At 35.3% G+C, this 15,653-nt stretch overlaps 1 protein-coding gene across 1 annotated transcript in view; it reads right to left on the bottom strand.

Annotated features, from left to right (window-relative positions):
* Positions 1 to 5,950: 5,950 nt before the first annotated feature.
* LOC150083866 (FAD-dependent oxidoreductase domain-containing protein 1) overlaps positions 5,951 to 15,653 on the bottom strand; it is a 46,657-nt gene continuing 36,954 nt past the window's right edge. The window contains exons 7-9 of the mRNA XM_090375472.1: positions 12,661 to 12,796; positions 10,811 to 10,915; positions 5,951 to 6,205 (exon numbers count right to left, since the gene is read on the bottom strand). Coding sequence (XP_090231598.1) covers positions 5,951 to 6,205; positions 10,811 to 10,915; positions 12,661 to 12,796 — 496 coding nt within the window. The remainder of the gene's footprint in view (positions 6,206 to 10,810; positions 10,916 to 12,660; positions 12,797 to 15,653) is intronic.

Below are 15,653 nucleotides of genomic sequence, written 5' to 3'. Positions count from 1 at the left end.
GACGCCAAAATATAAGCATATACAAAACAAAATAAAAACACTGAAATCAATGTTATTTACCAGAATATTGGCAAAATATGAAAGCTAGCCCTCACAAAATGGGACCACCTAGTGCACTTTATGGGTAATCCCACTGAAAATGCTATAATGGGAATCTACTGTATTAATTTTGGCAAAAAAATTAATGAAGTTTCTTTTTTATTCACCTTTTTTTAAGTTTAAATTTAGTCTAACCTATAATCACCATCTTTTCATCTTTTCAATGCTGTATGGAAAAAGCCTGTGTTAGAGGCTTATCTAAGTGGGGGAAGACTTTTATGGGTTCCCCCCCCCCAACACTATAGGCAAGTTAGTTGCCTCTGGTGAGGGCCACTTGATGCATATCTACATCAAGTGGCACATACAGGTTAAACAACTCACACGATGTCCTTCACTCGACACGTTTGAATTTGGATTTCTGCCAATAAAACTGGTTTTACAAGTAACAAAAAAGCTTTCCTTATTGGCACTTAGATTTTCAATATTCACTTCTTTTTTTTTTTTTTTTTTGCTATATTATTACTTCTGGTATTTAAAATTTTCTAATTTCTGTAAGAACTTGTAATAGCCACTGAAAAGGTAAAACTAGCTTGTAACACCAACAGGTAATAATGAAGTGCAATGTTTTTTTGTTTTTTTTTTAAGCTGCTCCTTTTTCACAAAATATGCTATGAAGAAACTGGAATGCCTTAATCTCAGAACTTACTTCCTTTATGTAGAGTATTCCAATTTCTTCATGTACAAAATACACGATTTACAAGGTTTTTTTTTTTTTTTTTTTAGGAGCATTAGCAACTAAGGCCATATTGCTCTGGGGATACGCAGTGATCATTCCCTGACCTTTCCGCATTCTCCGTATTTGGTGGTCACGGGCTCGAACTCCGGTCTAATCAAGATGTGTGTGCTACGCACTGCTGCTCCTGCCCACCTGGCTACAGAGGCGCCTTACAAGGAGTAATAAACTTTTGAGGTTTTCAACTTGTTACTAATGGGTAACAACTTTCTTGCCAATAAGAATGAAAACATGTCACACCTTAAATTGAAAGTTTATCACTATAGTATATTTTTTAATATTTTTAGCCTATATATTCTTATCAGTCTTAATCGATTTTATTTTTACTGTTTTTTGAGTTTTGTTTTCCAATTTATGTTTTATATATGTTCATTAATCAGCAATGAGAAGAACTTTATGAATTGAATTGTATGAATTTTATGAAGCATATTGTTTATATTGTTTATGTGCAAAATATATACATGAAAAGAATTTGCTCTTTTTACAGTTAGGAATCATAAATCTGTTAGTTGTTAATTCAATTTTAATATATTTTGAAATTAAGAGTTCAAGCAGTGATAAAAAAGTCTGATAAAAAAAAAAAAACAACTTGTGGAGTTAGTGAGAATACATTCATATTAAAAGAACTTTAGGCAACTAAATTCATAATCAAGAGCTGGCAGGGCAAGACATCTAATTTTTACTTGTTGGATAAACTTGAGAACCTTAGCATTATGGGAGGGGAGTTAGGACACTAAATAAGAGAAAAATTTAAGTTCACATATTAGCAAAAAAAAGGTAAACTGCAGCCATTATCAATCCACTGCAGGATGGAAGCATCCTCAACAATTCATACCAAGGGAAATGGACCACAATCTGCCGCACTGGTCCAGTGCGAGTTGGCAGATCGACCGTTTTTAGCAGTCAGGGGCTTGAATCCCAGTCTATTCAAAGAGTGTGTGCTACTGCACTCCCACTCTTGACCTCTCAGCCACATATTAGTACTCATTAGATAAAAGAGATTCTTAAATTATGTACACGGTATGTTTTTAAATAAATTATTTAAACAAACAAAAGACAGTAAGTATGCTGAATTCTTCTGTACTGCCACTTGCCATAAATAGGTATCCACACCATTTTAAGAAATAATTACACACACAAAGTGGATCAGACTTCATAAAGGTAGTAACATCGTTTCTTAAGAATATAATTTATAAGGATAGCACCACTTGAACATTCTTGACAGGCAGAAAATTACTGTAAACAATCATGCTTGAGTGGAGCTGGACATAATTATGCCTTGTCATCGTAATTCTATATACACAAAACTTACAACTGTTCTTAACATACCATGATCAATAAAGTTATATCAAAAAGACAGGCAAGTATATAAATATATATTATATAAAAGTAAATATGGTACGACCTTCACAGATTACTTCGACTGAGTAATGATGCACAGTATAATATATGCAAACATTAACAAAAGACTAATTTCTAATTGATAATTGAACTCATTAAAATTTTAAATATCAAAGTCAATTGTAATAATTATCTTTAACACAGTTTTGGTAAGGAAGCATAAAAAAGAAAGAATTTTATCTTCAATACACATAAACAATGCTTAGTTTATCAAGGAATTTAGTATAAATTATATTGGCTATAATTTGTTTTATTGAGTTCCTTGAAAAACTACAGAGAGAGATATTCTCATTTGCTTGCTCTCTCTCTTGATGAGAAAAATATAAAAAATAATTCATTTTCCAAAATGGATGGATGGATTGACTGATTGATCTTTACTACACTATGCTGTTGTCATGCATAAAAGGGTTTAAAAATTATTTCTTCTATTACTGGAAATGGAAAAATCATTTAATATTTTTTGTTTATTTGCCTACTTTGATTGTCTTACAACTATCTTAATCTTTAAAAAGATGTGCTTGCAGATGCTAATCACACTTGGCCATTCTTAGCATAGTGAATAAATATTTCTTATAATAAAAAAAATAGAAATTAGAAAAAAAAATTTCTTGAAAGGATCATAAGTTACCATTGACGCAGAGTGGTTTTAAAGTGTGCAAAAAAAATGATGTGTACCCCTTGTAAAGGTTTACATTCATATTACTTTAACTAATATCAGCACCCTATTAGTAGCATACTTATGAAATAACTATGGCATTTTTGCATCTCTTCAAGAAATGAAGAGGGGTTTTAATCTCACAGCATAACTGAGATATTTGGTCTCCAACATGGATAATACAGTATTTGTGAGAAACCAAAAACAACTCAGTTATTTACCCACCCCAAAATAGGTGGATAGAAATCCAGTATTTGAATGGCAAAACAGTTCAAGGAAGCAATGCTTATATAACATCTATCTACCTTGGGGGGGGGGGGTAAATTCCCAAAAATCAAACACATAATTCCGGCTGTTATTGATATTCATCTATTTTCTTTTTTTTTGTGGTCTAATAATATTACACGCACTATAAAAATAAAATACTTTTGCAAGTATAGTATTGGCTTGGAATAATTTTCTGCTCTACCTTTTCCCATCAGTCCTTGTTGTTTCTAACCTTAACAGCAAGGTACTGATGGGGGGATCTTAGGCTATCTAACCAGGAGGGGAACTAAGGTTCTAACCCAATGTCCACCCCTTGCCTTCTCATGGGTATATCCTGTTAGGTAAGTTGCATGACTTTGGCTTGTACGTGTGATGAGCTACGTGTGATAAGGCACTACCAACCATATTGAACTTAGTTCATAGAGGCTGCATACAGTATCTGAAAGCTCCTATGTATTTATTTGTGTTTTCAAATTTTATTATGTATATTTTTAATGAATTTATTCAATATACTTTAACCCTATATCAGATGTGGGTCTAAGAGACTAAAGCATTTTTGTTCAGAAAGAAATATTTATAGAAGGAACTTTCAAAACAGTAGGTAAAATTTATTTATTTTACCTTAAATTTTTCTTTTTGCCCAAACGTTCTAATAATTGGTTCACTTCTTTAATCTTCTGGTCACATCAGTTTATTGGAAATTTTTTGCACCTGATTAAAGGTTAACTGATTTTATAGTCTCTTAATCACAATTATTTTGTAAGTTTTCATTTTATATTAAAATTTTTCTGCTCAAATGTTGGCATCAGCAAAAATCACACATATTTTTTTTTTTTTTTTTTTTTGATTTGGTAGTTGTTGGCGCATCGGCTTCTGTGGCCATATTGCACCTCCCAAGGTTTTTGCAGTACTTTGATCCAAGCCCGAGGCGGGAATCGAACCCGCGACCTTTGGGTTGCCGGGCAGGTACTTTACCCGCCCGGCTAGCCCGGTCGGCTAATCACACATATACTATTTATCCATGGTTTTGGCCATGTTGCTAATGTCTTTTAATTTATTTAAAAGAAGAGCATCACCAGAACAGATGACTCCACTGTACATTTAAAAAAAAAAAAAAAAATCAGGCACCACAAGGAAAGCTGTTTTGAAGGCTCATTGGCTTCTTGTCAGCTGGTGGGTGGTCTTTATTAACAAACATATGTCAAACTGTGAATAATGTATTTTGTCTAAGTGAACAGCTATGCAGAGTATGAAAGTAAGACTTCCATTTAAAATCATAACTTGTTTACTTTTAATCTAGAATTAGGTTACATTTACCCTACACAGTAAAATACTAATGGAATGAGAGGGATATTTCAATTGCAGTGCAGTTTCAAAATTCACAGACTTTACCTGTATTCAATTTCAATCACAGAGAGACTTTCTACTCTCACTGGAACCACAGATAATGGTATTTATCTTCAAGTTAAATGTAAGCCCAAGCCTTAGCACTGAATACTCTGAACTTGGTCAGTGAGAGCAGGAAGTCTCTCCATGATCAATACTGAATGCAGGTAAAAGCACACAAATTTTGATTTGATTTAAATTACTGCATTGAAATATCCTTTCAATCCTATAGTACTATACATACAGGGTGATTCACTACCAGTGCGACAAACTTGCAGGAGGTGTAGGGGGCACAAAGACGAATCGGAATCACATAGCATTGCAGGGTCCGAAATGACTTCGTCATGCGGTAGAGGACGTTGAACGGGAGGTCGCGTGAACAGTGATCCCGCTGGAAGTCAGCATTTGCGAACTATTTCTGTTGAAGAAACCAAGTAGCAAAAGTCCTCCGGAGTGGATAATCTGCAGGCTCCAATGAGTGGACACATTGCAGATGGTATGAACTCATTTGGTTTGTTGACAGTATCCTCCATACAGTGGATTGGGAAATACCCAATCGTTCCCATATCGCTCCAGTGCTCGTACTCGGATTGCCTTCTGCAAGACGTAGGACATTCTCCTCATTGTCTGGCATCCTCGTCATTCGCTCTCGATTCATGGTACCTCTCGTAAAACAACCAGTCTCACGTAACGTTCTCATCATACGATTTTAATCGTATGATGAGGAGCACGCCTGTGCGGGAAATGTTCCTGGTACAAGCGCAGAGCGGCGCGCCATTACAGACCGCAGCTCCATACATGAGGTGCATGTCGGCCAGTTCAACGTTTGAATACTCGTCCATCCTACTGCCTTGGGAACCGGTTCGCAAATGCTGACTTCCAGCAGGATTGGTGTTCACGCGACCTCCCATTCAACGTCCTCTACCGCATGACGAAGGCATTTCGGACTCTGCAATGCTATGTGATTCCGATTCGTCTTTGTGCCCCCTACACCCCCTGTAAGTTTGTTGCACTGGTAGTGAATCACCCTGTAGATCATCTCTCATTAAATGATTTTAATATTTTCCATTTATAGAATTTTTTTCTGAATCCTTTACTGTTAGCTAAATTTTTTAGGGTGCAATGACCATTACGTCATCATATTACTGTCTATATACTGTTCCAGTAACCCGATTTAAACAACTTGCAGAAATAACAGTAAAAAGATGCCACACAAAATTTAAACCAATCAAGTCATTCCATAAAAATTATACTATACCTCAATCAATCCAGCAAAATGTGTATATTAATCAACATTTTCCCTATCCAAGGAACAGGTTGAAATATATTTAAAACTGTTAAGAATTACCCTGTGACTGCTTCCTTGGGTAAATTTGTAGTTTAAAAATAATTATCAATATATAATATGGTTATACACAATAATTTTCGAACAATGGTTCTTCTAATATGATACGATTAAAGCTGAATCGTGAGAGATCAACAGTTTTATATTCTCCATCCAAAATGTATTCCATCATGGCTCGACCTATACCTGGTGCCATCTGGATTCCATGACCACTAAAGCCCGTGGCAAAAAGGACATTACCGTAATAAGGATGAGGACCAAATATGGCATTCTGATCAAAAGAGTTGTAGTCATAGTATCCTGCCCATGACCTCTTCAGCTGTAAGAAAGAAATATACTCCTTTCATTGCTTACAATTCAAAACCATGCCAAATTAAACTGATATTATCATAATAATTAACAGCTAAGTAAAAGTTAAATAGGCGCAACTATACTTGCAGCAGATATAAAATTGGTAATGAATTACCTCAAAGTGATTTTAGATTTAAATCACTGTCAATTATGAATGTGACCTTGTGTCTTCAGATGTTTATTATAATTTCCAATCTCATATTACAGTAGACTTTCAGAATAACGTCACCTTCGGGGATTCAAGATGCCGTTATTTCGATTTTTCCGTTATCTAGAAAGTTTTATTTTTAATATATTTAATGCAGAAATAATGAGGTTAAATAAGAAATAAAGAGATTAAGAATACAATTTTATTAACTGCACATAAAAAATATAAACATGTTGACAATCCAATGAATATTCTGCCCATTAATACACTCCAACTTACACCCATTCTATTTTCTATTATTATATCGTTTGTCAATAAGCTTTAATATTATTCTTTTCTTTTCTGTATGAAGTTTATTAACTTTAGGAGCCATAGTGAGGGGGGGGGGGTTAATTTAAAATAAATGTAAAACAGCAGTATAATTCGTAATATCAGTACAGAATTCACTTTCAAAATGGCGAACTTAAAGAAATACAGCAATCACGTGTCATGTTTTCTTTTTCCGGCACTGAAAGACATCTGCACTGTATCTAAACATCAAATCTCAATGTGCTGGATGTTTCCATACAGCACAGATGTATGTAAACATTTGATCTCATGTGACATCAGCTTGAATGTTCCATCATTTGGGGTGCCGTTATTTCGACAGTCTACTGTAAAACCAAACAGCTAATACAATGACTATGTGTTTTCTCCACAAACCTAAGACCATGACTTGAAGGGGCATAATAGTCAGCCAGTATTGATTTCCAAGTTACCGTTCGATACCGTGTGCCTGGAATACATGGATTTAAAAATCAGGAGCGATCTCGGCAAGTGGAGAGCTTGCTTCTGATTGATACCTGATATTTCATTTTATTGAGACATCAGCCACAAAAAAAAAATCTACTGGGAGTCGGGTATTTATTGTTATGAATATTTTAATTTACATTTCATTATAAGATATTTAATGGAAATTTCTAAATAGCATTAGTAGAGGCATATGATGCAAGAAAGCAAGCTTATGCAGCATCAGCCAAAAAAAAAAAAAAAAACTTCCACTTTACCCCTCCGTTAGTTCGAAATATCTGTCCAGCTGAGCCTTAAATTTATTTAGGTTATCAACGTCCACAACAAAGGATGGAGGTCTGTTCACCAACCAACTACCCACTGGCTAAAGGCAAATTTCCACACATCTATCCTCATCTGTCTTTCCTCAATTTGAATTTATGCCCTCTCAGGTGATTATTCTGACCAAGAGGAAGAATCACATCGGCATTGAGCATGCTCAAACCATTCAAGGCTTTATACACCTCTATCAGATCACCTCGCCGGTGCCCAGTCTCCAGACACTGTAATTTGCAAAACTTAAGCCTTTCTTCAATAAGAGCAACCCTTTATTCCATCTAATCTTGTTGCCCTTCTCAGTACTCGTTCCAGCAGCTCTACATCCTTCTTGAAATGAGGCCTCCAGACCTGTATACAGTACTCAAGGTTTGGCCTGACCATTGCCTTATACAAGGGAATAATCACCTCCTTATCCCTGCTAGAAAAATTCCTGTATATCATTGACAAGACACTATGAGCTACTCTTGCAGCCCATCTGCACTGCTCAGAGAACTTCATATCTGCCTGCACAATCACCCCCAAGTCCCTTTCATTCTCTACCACTGTCAGTGTAGTACCACAGAGTTGATACATTGCTCTGGGGTTGCTGTTTCCCATATGTAGTACTTTACATTTGTCAATGTTAAACTTCATTTGCCACCTCTCAGCCCATCTGCTCAACCCTTCCAGATCCTGTTGCAGCAGCATAGTGTCAGTAGTGTCCTTAACAACCCTGCCAACCTTTGTATCGTCTGCAAACTTGGACATTAAGCTTGATATACCATCATCAATATTATTTATAAATACAGAAAACAATAATGGACCCAACACTGAACCCTGAGGGACTCCACTAATAACATTAGTCCACGATGAGCAGTTTGTTTGTTTGTTTGTTTAGATTTTATTGGCGCATTAGCATCTAAGGCTATAATGCGCCAAGACCAGCCACGATGAGCAGTGTCCATTGATTACCACTCTCTGTCTTCTCCCCCTCAACCATCCCTTTATCCATAGCAGCAATTTGCCTCCAATGCCACACTGCTCCAATTTGTGCAGACGTCTTCCATGTGCAACAGTATCAAAAGCCTTTCTAAGATCCAAGTATATAATATCAAAGTTATTCCCTGCATCCAGTTCTTTTGTGACTGCATCATAGTATCCAATCAAATTGGTCAGGCAAGACTTCCCCCTTAACAAAACCATGCTGTGTCCGAGCTATAACTGAAGTCTTGTCCAGATGATCCTGCAGTGCTTCTTTAACCAGTGCCTCCATTAATTTTCCTGGAACAGAAGTTAAACTCACAGGTCTATAATTACTTGTGTCAGCCTTTGATCCTCCTTTGTGAATTGGGGTCACATTTGCACATCTCCAGTCTATGGGTACCTCCCCTAAGTCCAAGGAAGCTCTCCTAATTATGGCTACGGGTTTGCTTACTTCCTTTTTTGCCTCTTTTAAATTACTTCCTTTGCTGCGTCCTTAATAAAAGAAGTTCCTAAACAGATGTTTTGAAAGAAACAAGAATGTCAAAATAAGGAAATGTAATTTAATGGAATTTGACAATACGGTGTACAAAGGAAGCTTGATTGTAGTGGTTTTACTCTTTTATTATGTGTGGGATATAAATAAAGTTTTTATATTTCTTGCAGGACTAGAAATGAACATCTGCAGTTAATGATTCAAAGCAGGTTAAACAGAAAAATTAGAGATATTAACACAAACCAGATGACCCTCATTTGGAACTTTTCAGTTCTTTTTTTATACAAAATTGAACTGAAGTGAGGCAATTATTTTGTGATAGGAAAATTGAGAAAAACATAAAAGCATCTTGTCCTTTGTGTTCCCCCTTGATAATTTGGTACTGTGATCCCAAAGTGGATTCAGAATATCATCCTCTAAAAAACAGGCTTGTACAGTGTATGAAATTATATTGGAATTCACTGCCTCTGCACAATGAATTGTGCCTTTTTTGATAAAGCAGTGCCTCTGGTGGACCCATGCCTAACTATCAATTGTAAAAAAGAAACTTGATCTTAGCCTTAACTAACTTTAAATTTATAGCTTATATAATTATAAAATAAATTAATTTCTTTTAAATTTTACATTTTATAGTTACATATTAAATAATATATTTAATTTTTACAGTTTTATAGTTATAAAATTTAAATTTTTAATTTTTAAAAACTTCATAATATAAGCAGTGAAGAGTTTTTCTTTTAGCTTTAGTATAATTACTATTGTGATTTACATAGATAATACAGAGTTATTACGAAGTAGCTTTACAACTTCAAACTTTAAGTTCTGTTTATTTATTAAAATAAAAGAAAACACGATATGCATAATAAAGAGGAATAGTGAGATTTTAATTGGCTAAAAAATATCAATACAGGTTTCACTGGTTTGAGAAATGTCAAAATTCAAGCTCTTCCCAAACTCTAATGTTTCAGGGGTGACGTGCTACAGCAGTGGATGTGATCCTGGCCTTCATTTCATCCACTTTCCTTGGTAACCCAGAGACAGAAATCAAGTGGCATTAAGTCTGATAAATGTGGAAGCCAATGAATAAGACCCCTTCACCTCCTACCTATCACTGATAATGGAGGATAATCAATGAATCATCATCATTGCTGATTTCTGCTATTAACAGTTTCATGAGCTGATCAAGATAAACAAACAGTAAGTTTTTTTTTTTTTTTTTTTTCACAAAAAAAATTGTGAAAAAAATCAGTATAAGATAAATTTTCTCCCAGATCAATGCATTTACTTTGGAGCTAGTGTGAATGTGACTTTTCTGCATCCTGGACATGAAAACTGTGTTAACATAGCCAATGACAGGAAAAGCATATCAATGAAAATGATACACTCGAGCAAGACATTTTTTCCCACTCAACATAGAAGTTTATCAGCCATTTCCAGACAGCTTACTGCAATACATGTTGATTTTTGAAATCTGTGAAACATTTGCCCCACTTCATCTGTCTGTTTTCTTTGCACAATATCCTGTATGCACAAAATTAACAGTTATGCATACAAGCATAACTGTCAGTTGTGAAAAAGAAACGATTTTGGCTTTAACTAACTTTAAATGTAACCTTCTTACAGTACATAAAGTTGTAAAGCTGCTTTTTAATAATCTCATATAGTTATTTTACTTTTTCTTTTTTTTTTTTTGCAGTTCACTTGCATGTTTTTATTATAATATTAAGAATAATAAATATTCATTTTGTGTGCACGCAGAGTTTTCTTCTCCTCTAATTATAATTTTTTCACACATTATTTGAGAACTTCTAAGGGATTTACTAACATGACATCAATATATAATAATGGTACTCTCAGCTTACTTTTATAGCTTCAAAAACTGGAAACCGATTAGCAATCAATGGCCAGACTGCATTTTCAAAGTAGTTATAATCAACATCTAAGTTAGCTACATCTGGTTCTTCTGCCTAGAAAAAAAAATTAATTTCAAGTTCATTTTAATCTGTACATTTGCACATCAAACATATCTAGTATATCTAAATACCCACTAAGATAAAAAATATGTGAAGTGATCAATATCTGATATTACAGCACTAAATTTAATACAGTCAGTTCTGCTATAACGTGCATTTTGGCAATGTGAATTTGCTCCGACGCGACCAATATATTGTGAACAATGTGAGTATAATGCAATTTTCGCGTTGGCTCATGTAATTTCATCTGCGAGTAGCATTAAGTGAACGCAAAACACAACATCACCGAACAAAGCGATCTGCACAGCAATACATACAAGTTTACAAAGCTTAAAAAATGCCAAATGTGTGAGAGCTATAGTTCCTATTTACTGTAGTTGCATTGGTCGGAGACACACTGTTGCCATTCACTGTGTTCGCAATTTATATTTTAGGCCGACTCGTGTTTTCAGGAGCTCACATTTTTCAGTTCGAACAGAAATTTCGTGAGGCATGATAGCATAAGCAGAGGAGTACATTTCTGGAGGTCACTACCAAAAAACAATAAAAACAATTTGCAGTTCCCAGCTTATTGGGCTTTTCTGTTAGTGCAATCTAATTATAAATGGGTACTAAACTCGATCTTATTGCATTTGCAACAATACTGATAGCTGGAATTCTGTAGGTTTTTACCTTATTATGGTGAAATGCGTTTTCCCCTTCCATGAAATCATCAATCATATAAAAAACAAATAAATTTTCAGAACCTTCTGTTCATTCCTATTTCTTAAGCTTCCTATTTTTAATGCACAAAATTGTTACTGTGTATATCACTTGTGCAATTTGTGCGTGTCGTGTTCTTCATTATTGATTGCTTATCTTTTTTTACTGTTTTAAATTTTACAATCCAAAAAAAAAAATGTCAGTGAACAGAAATATTAATTAGTATGATATATTACAGTGCTATATTTACTGTAATATTTATTTATTAGAAATTTAGGATGTTTAATCTTGTGTTAGCAATTTTATTGGTTTACTGAACCACACTGAAAATGTTTTTTTTTTGAGTGCTCTGCCCCTATCCCTATTTTTCCCACAAGCCCTCTTGTTTTTAATGTGCGAAATGCCATAACACAGATTTTTAGGAACACATGTACCGTGTTATAGCAGAACTGACTGTACTTTTAAAGGACTGTCTATTATTACATTTCCTTAATACAAAATGTAATACAAATAATTTTGTTTATTCTCAATACGGCTGAGTCAAGAAGAGTTCAGATATTTGTTGTGACTGTGTAAAAATATCCAATTAATTATTGAGGGCAGCTAGATTTTCAGAACCACACTTCACAAATGTGTGTGTAATACAATTTTAACTGTCCATAAATAATGTAAGATGTATAAACTAAAAATAAGATATTCATAATATTGCATACATTCTACATACAGTATATTCATGTTATATTGAGGAAAGATATTTTCCGCACACGCATGCACGCACGCACACACACACACACACTTTATATATATAATAATTAGGCTAAAATTAAATTTATAAAACACGTAAAATTTCTATGCCCTCATTAAACTATGCAATGCAGCCGAAAAATATAGTTTACATAAAATAATCATACAATTACTCAAAGATTTTGATCCTACTTTTTTTCCTATAGGATATTTGATTTTATTTAAATAAATAAATTATTTCAATAACAATAAATATTTACATTTGAGTTTAAATTTAACTTGCATAAACTTACTGGACTTGGAGAGCGACCACAAATGTAATGTCCTCCTAAGCCTTCCCTGCGTACATAGGCACCTGAATAATCGATCACAAGTGGAAAGTCTATACCAGGTCCATTTTCACAATGGAATACATACACATATCTTTTTCTAGGAAGAGGAAAATATGACTTAGATTATAACAGTAATCCCAATAAATAAAATTAGAACAACACAATTGTCCATTTAAATATGAGCTAGAATACTAACTAAAACATGATATTATTTGCAACACATTATTACTGTATCACATGAAAATGCAAATATAAATTCCATTTCTCAGAGCAAAAATGAAAAATCAAGTTCAATAAAACTTTTATCATTGATTTTGTTAACCCCCCCCCCCCCACACACACACAATGCTCTAGCTGCATCAATATGATCATCAAATCTATTATATCCAGTAGATAATCACTACTATGAGAGTACAAATCAGAACTTCTCTACTATCAGCCTTCCACTCATTATTTTCTTCCATGCTATCCTATTTCATATTATTTCTTTAATGTCTTTTGTTCTTTAATACCTCTTATCAGTAAACCCCTGGCCTTTTGGCAGTGAAGGGAAAATGCAACACTATTTAACCAGTTATAATCAAAGGTTGTTGCAATAAAGACAAGTCTCTCTCCTCTCTCTCTCGTCCTAGTTATTCCTTTCTTCTAATGCTTGATAGATGCCACTGGTGCACTTTCCTCGTGGTACCCTCTGCCTATCCTTTCTACATACCCATGCAATATTGAGTTTGCTTCTCTTACCATTGAATTATTAACAAGACTTTTTCTTCTTTCCTCATTTATATTACGTCGTTTTATACTGCTTTCATCTGTTGTTTACACTTATTTTTCTTAAAACACTCATTTCTGAAGATTCCAAGTTTTGATCAATTACTTTATTTTATTAATCATCAGTTCAAGGAAAGTGCCAGACGTTTATCAAACTCTAACAGGGAGCTAAGTGATTTTGTAATAACTGGGAGCAAAGTGGAGTAGAAATTGTTGAAGTTAAACATAAAAAAGGCACCTGTGGTGGATGGGATCTACCCAGTTATATTAAAGGAGGCAGCAAAGGAAGTAAGCAACCTCTTAGCATTAATTAGGAGAGCTTCCTTGGCCTCAGAGGAGGTCTCCATGGACTTGAGGTGTGCAAATGTATCACCAATTCACAAAGGGGGTTCAAAAGTGACACAAGTAACTACAGACCTGTTAGTTTAACTTGTGTTCCGGGGAAAATAATGGTTCGTTATTTGTTCGTTATTTGGTTTTTAGGAGCATTAGCAACTAAGGCCATATTGCTCCGGGATATGCGGTGGTCATTCCTTGACCTTTCCGCATACTCCGTATTTGGTGGTGACGGGCTCGAACCCCGGTCTAATCAAGAAGCATGTGCTACGCACTGCTGCTCCTTCCCACCTGGCTACGGAGGCGCCCCGGAAAATAATGGAATCACTGGTTAAAGAAGCATTGCAGGATCATCTAGACAAGACTGCAGTAATAGTTAAGACACAGCATGGGTTTGTTAAAGGGAGATCTTGTCTGACCAATTTGATTGGATACTATTATGTGGTCATCACAAAGGAACTGAATGTCAAAAATAATTTTGATATCATATACCTGGATTTCAGGAAAGCTTTTAATACTGTTGCACATGGAAGACTGCTGTACAAATTGGAGAGGTATGGCATTAAGAGTAAGTTGCTACAATGGATAAAAGGATTGTTGAATGGGAGACGACAGAGTGGTAATCAATGGACACTGCTCTTCACGGACAAATATTATTGTTTGTTTGTTTGTTTGTTATTTGGTTTTTAGGAGCATTAGCAACTAAGGCCATATTGCACAAATATTATTAGTGGAGTTCCCCAGGGTTCAGTGTTGGGCCCACTGTTGTTTTGCATATTTATCAATGATATTGATGAAGGTATATCAGATTTAATGTCCGAGTTTGCAGATGATACAAGGGTTGGCAGGGTTGTTAATGACAGTAAAGCAGTATGCTACTCCAACTGGATCGAGATAAGTTGGGAAAATGGGCTGAGAAGTAGCAACTGAAGTTTAACATTGACGAATGCAAAGTACTGCATATGGGTAGCAATAACCCAAGAGAAACATACCAACTGTGTGGTTCTACACTCAGGGAAGTGAAAAAGACCTGGGGGTAATTGTGCAGGCAAATATGAAGTTTGCTGAGCAGTGCAGACAGGCTACCAGGGCAGGTCATGGAATCTTATCAATGCTATAAAATTTTTCTAGCAGGGACAGGAATGTGATTATCCCGTTATACAAGGCAATGGTCAGGCCACACCTAAAGTGTACAGGTCTGGAGGCCTCATTTTAGGAAAGATGTAGAGTTGCTAGAATGCGCACAAAGAAGGGCAACAAGATCGGTGAGGGGGAACAAAGGGGTACTCTTACCAAGAAAGGCTTAAGCTCTGCAAATTGCAGCGCCTGGAATGTAGGCACCTGCGAGGTGATCTGATTGAGGTGTATAACACCTTGAATGGGATGAGCAAGCTGAATGCTGATGGGATTCTTCCTCTTGTGCAGATTAAGAACCTGAGGGGCACAGATTCAAATTTAGGAAAGACAGTTGTTGAAATCTGCCTTTAGCCAGTGGGTAGTTGATTGGTGGAACAGACTTCCATCTTTTGTTGTGGAAGTTGATAGCCTAAATATATTTAGGCTGAGTTGGACAAGCATTTGGAACGAATGGAGAGGTGAAATGGGAGGGGTTTTTTTTTTTTTTTTTTTTTGGTGATTGCTGCATAAGCTTGCTTTCTTGCATCGTATGCCTCTACTAATGCTAATGAAGCCATAGGGTTTTCTGCATCAGCCAAAAAATAAAATAATCATTTTTCCACCTTGTGATGGATACCAGCACCTGAAAGGGGTGGAAAAAAATCCCATATGGAAAAAAAGTCATAACAATAATAATAATAGTAACCGGACATAACCAACCACCCCATGCACCT

Source organism: Mastigoproctus giganteus, chromosome 6, assembly GCF_048544385.1.
Source record: "Mastigoproctus giganteus isolate SK-2022 chromosome 6, ASM4854438v1, whole genome shotgun sequence".
Classification (NCBI taxonomy): domain Eukaryota; kingdom Metazoa; phylum Arthropoda; class Arachnida; order Uropygi; family Thelyphonidae; genus Mastigoproctus; species Mastigoproctus giganteus.
Note: the sequence above shows the minus strand (reverse complement) of the source record. Positions and strands in the feature narration are given on the sequence as shown.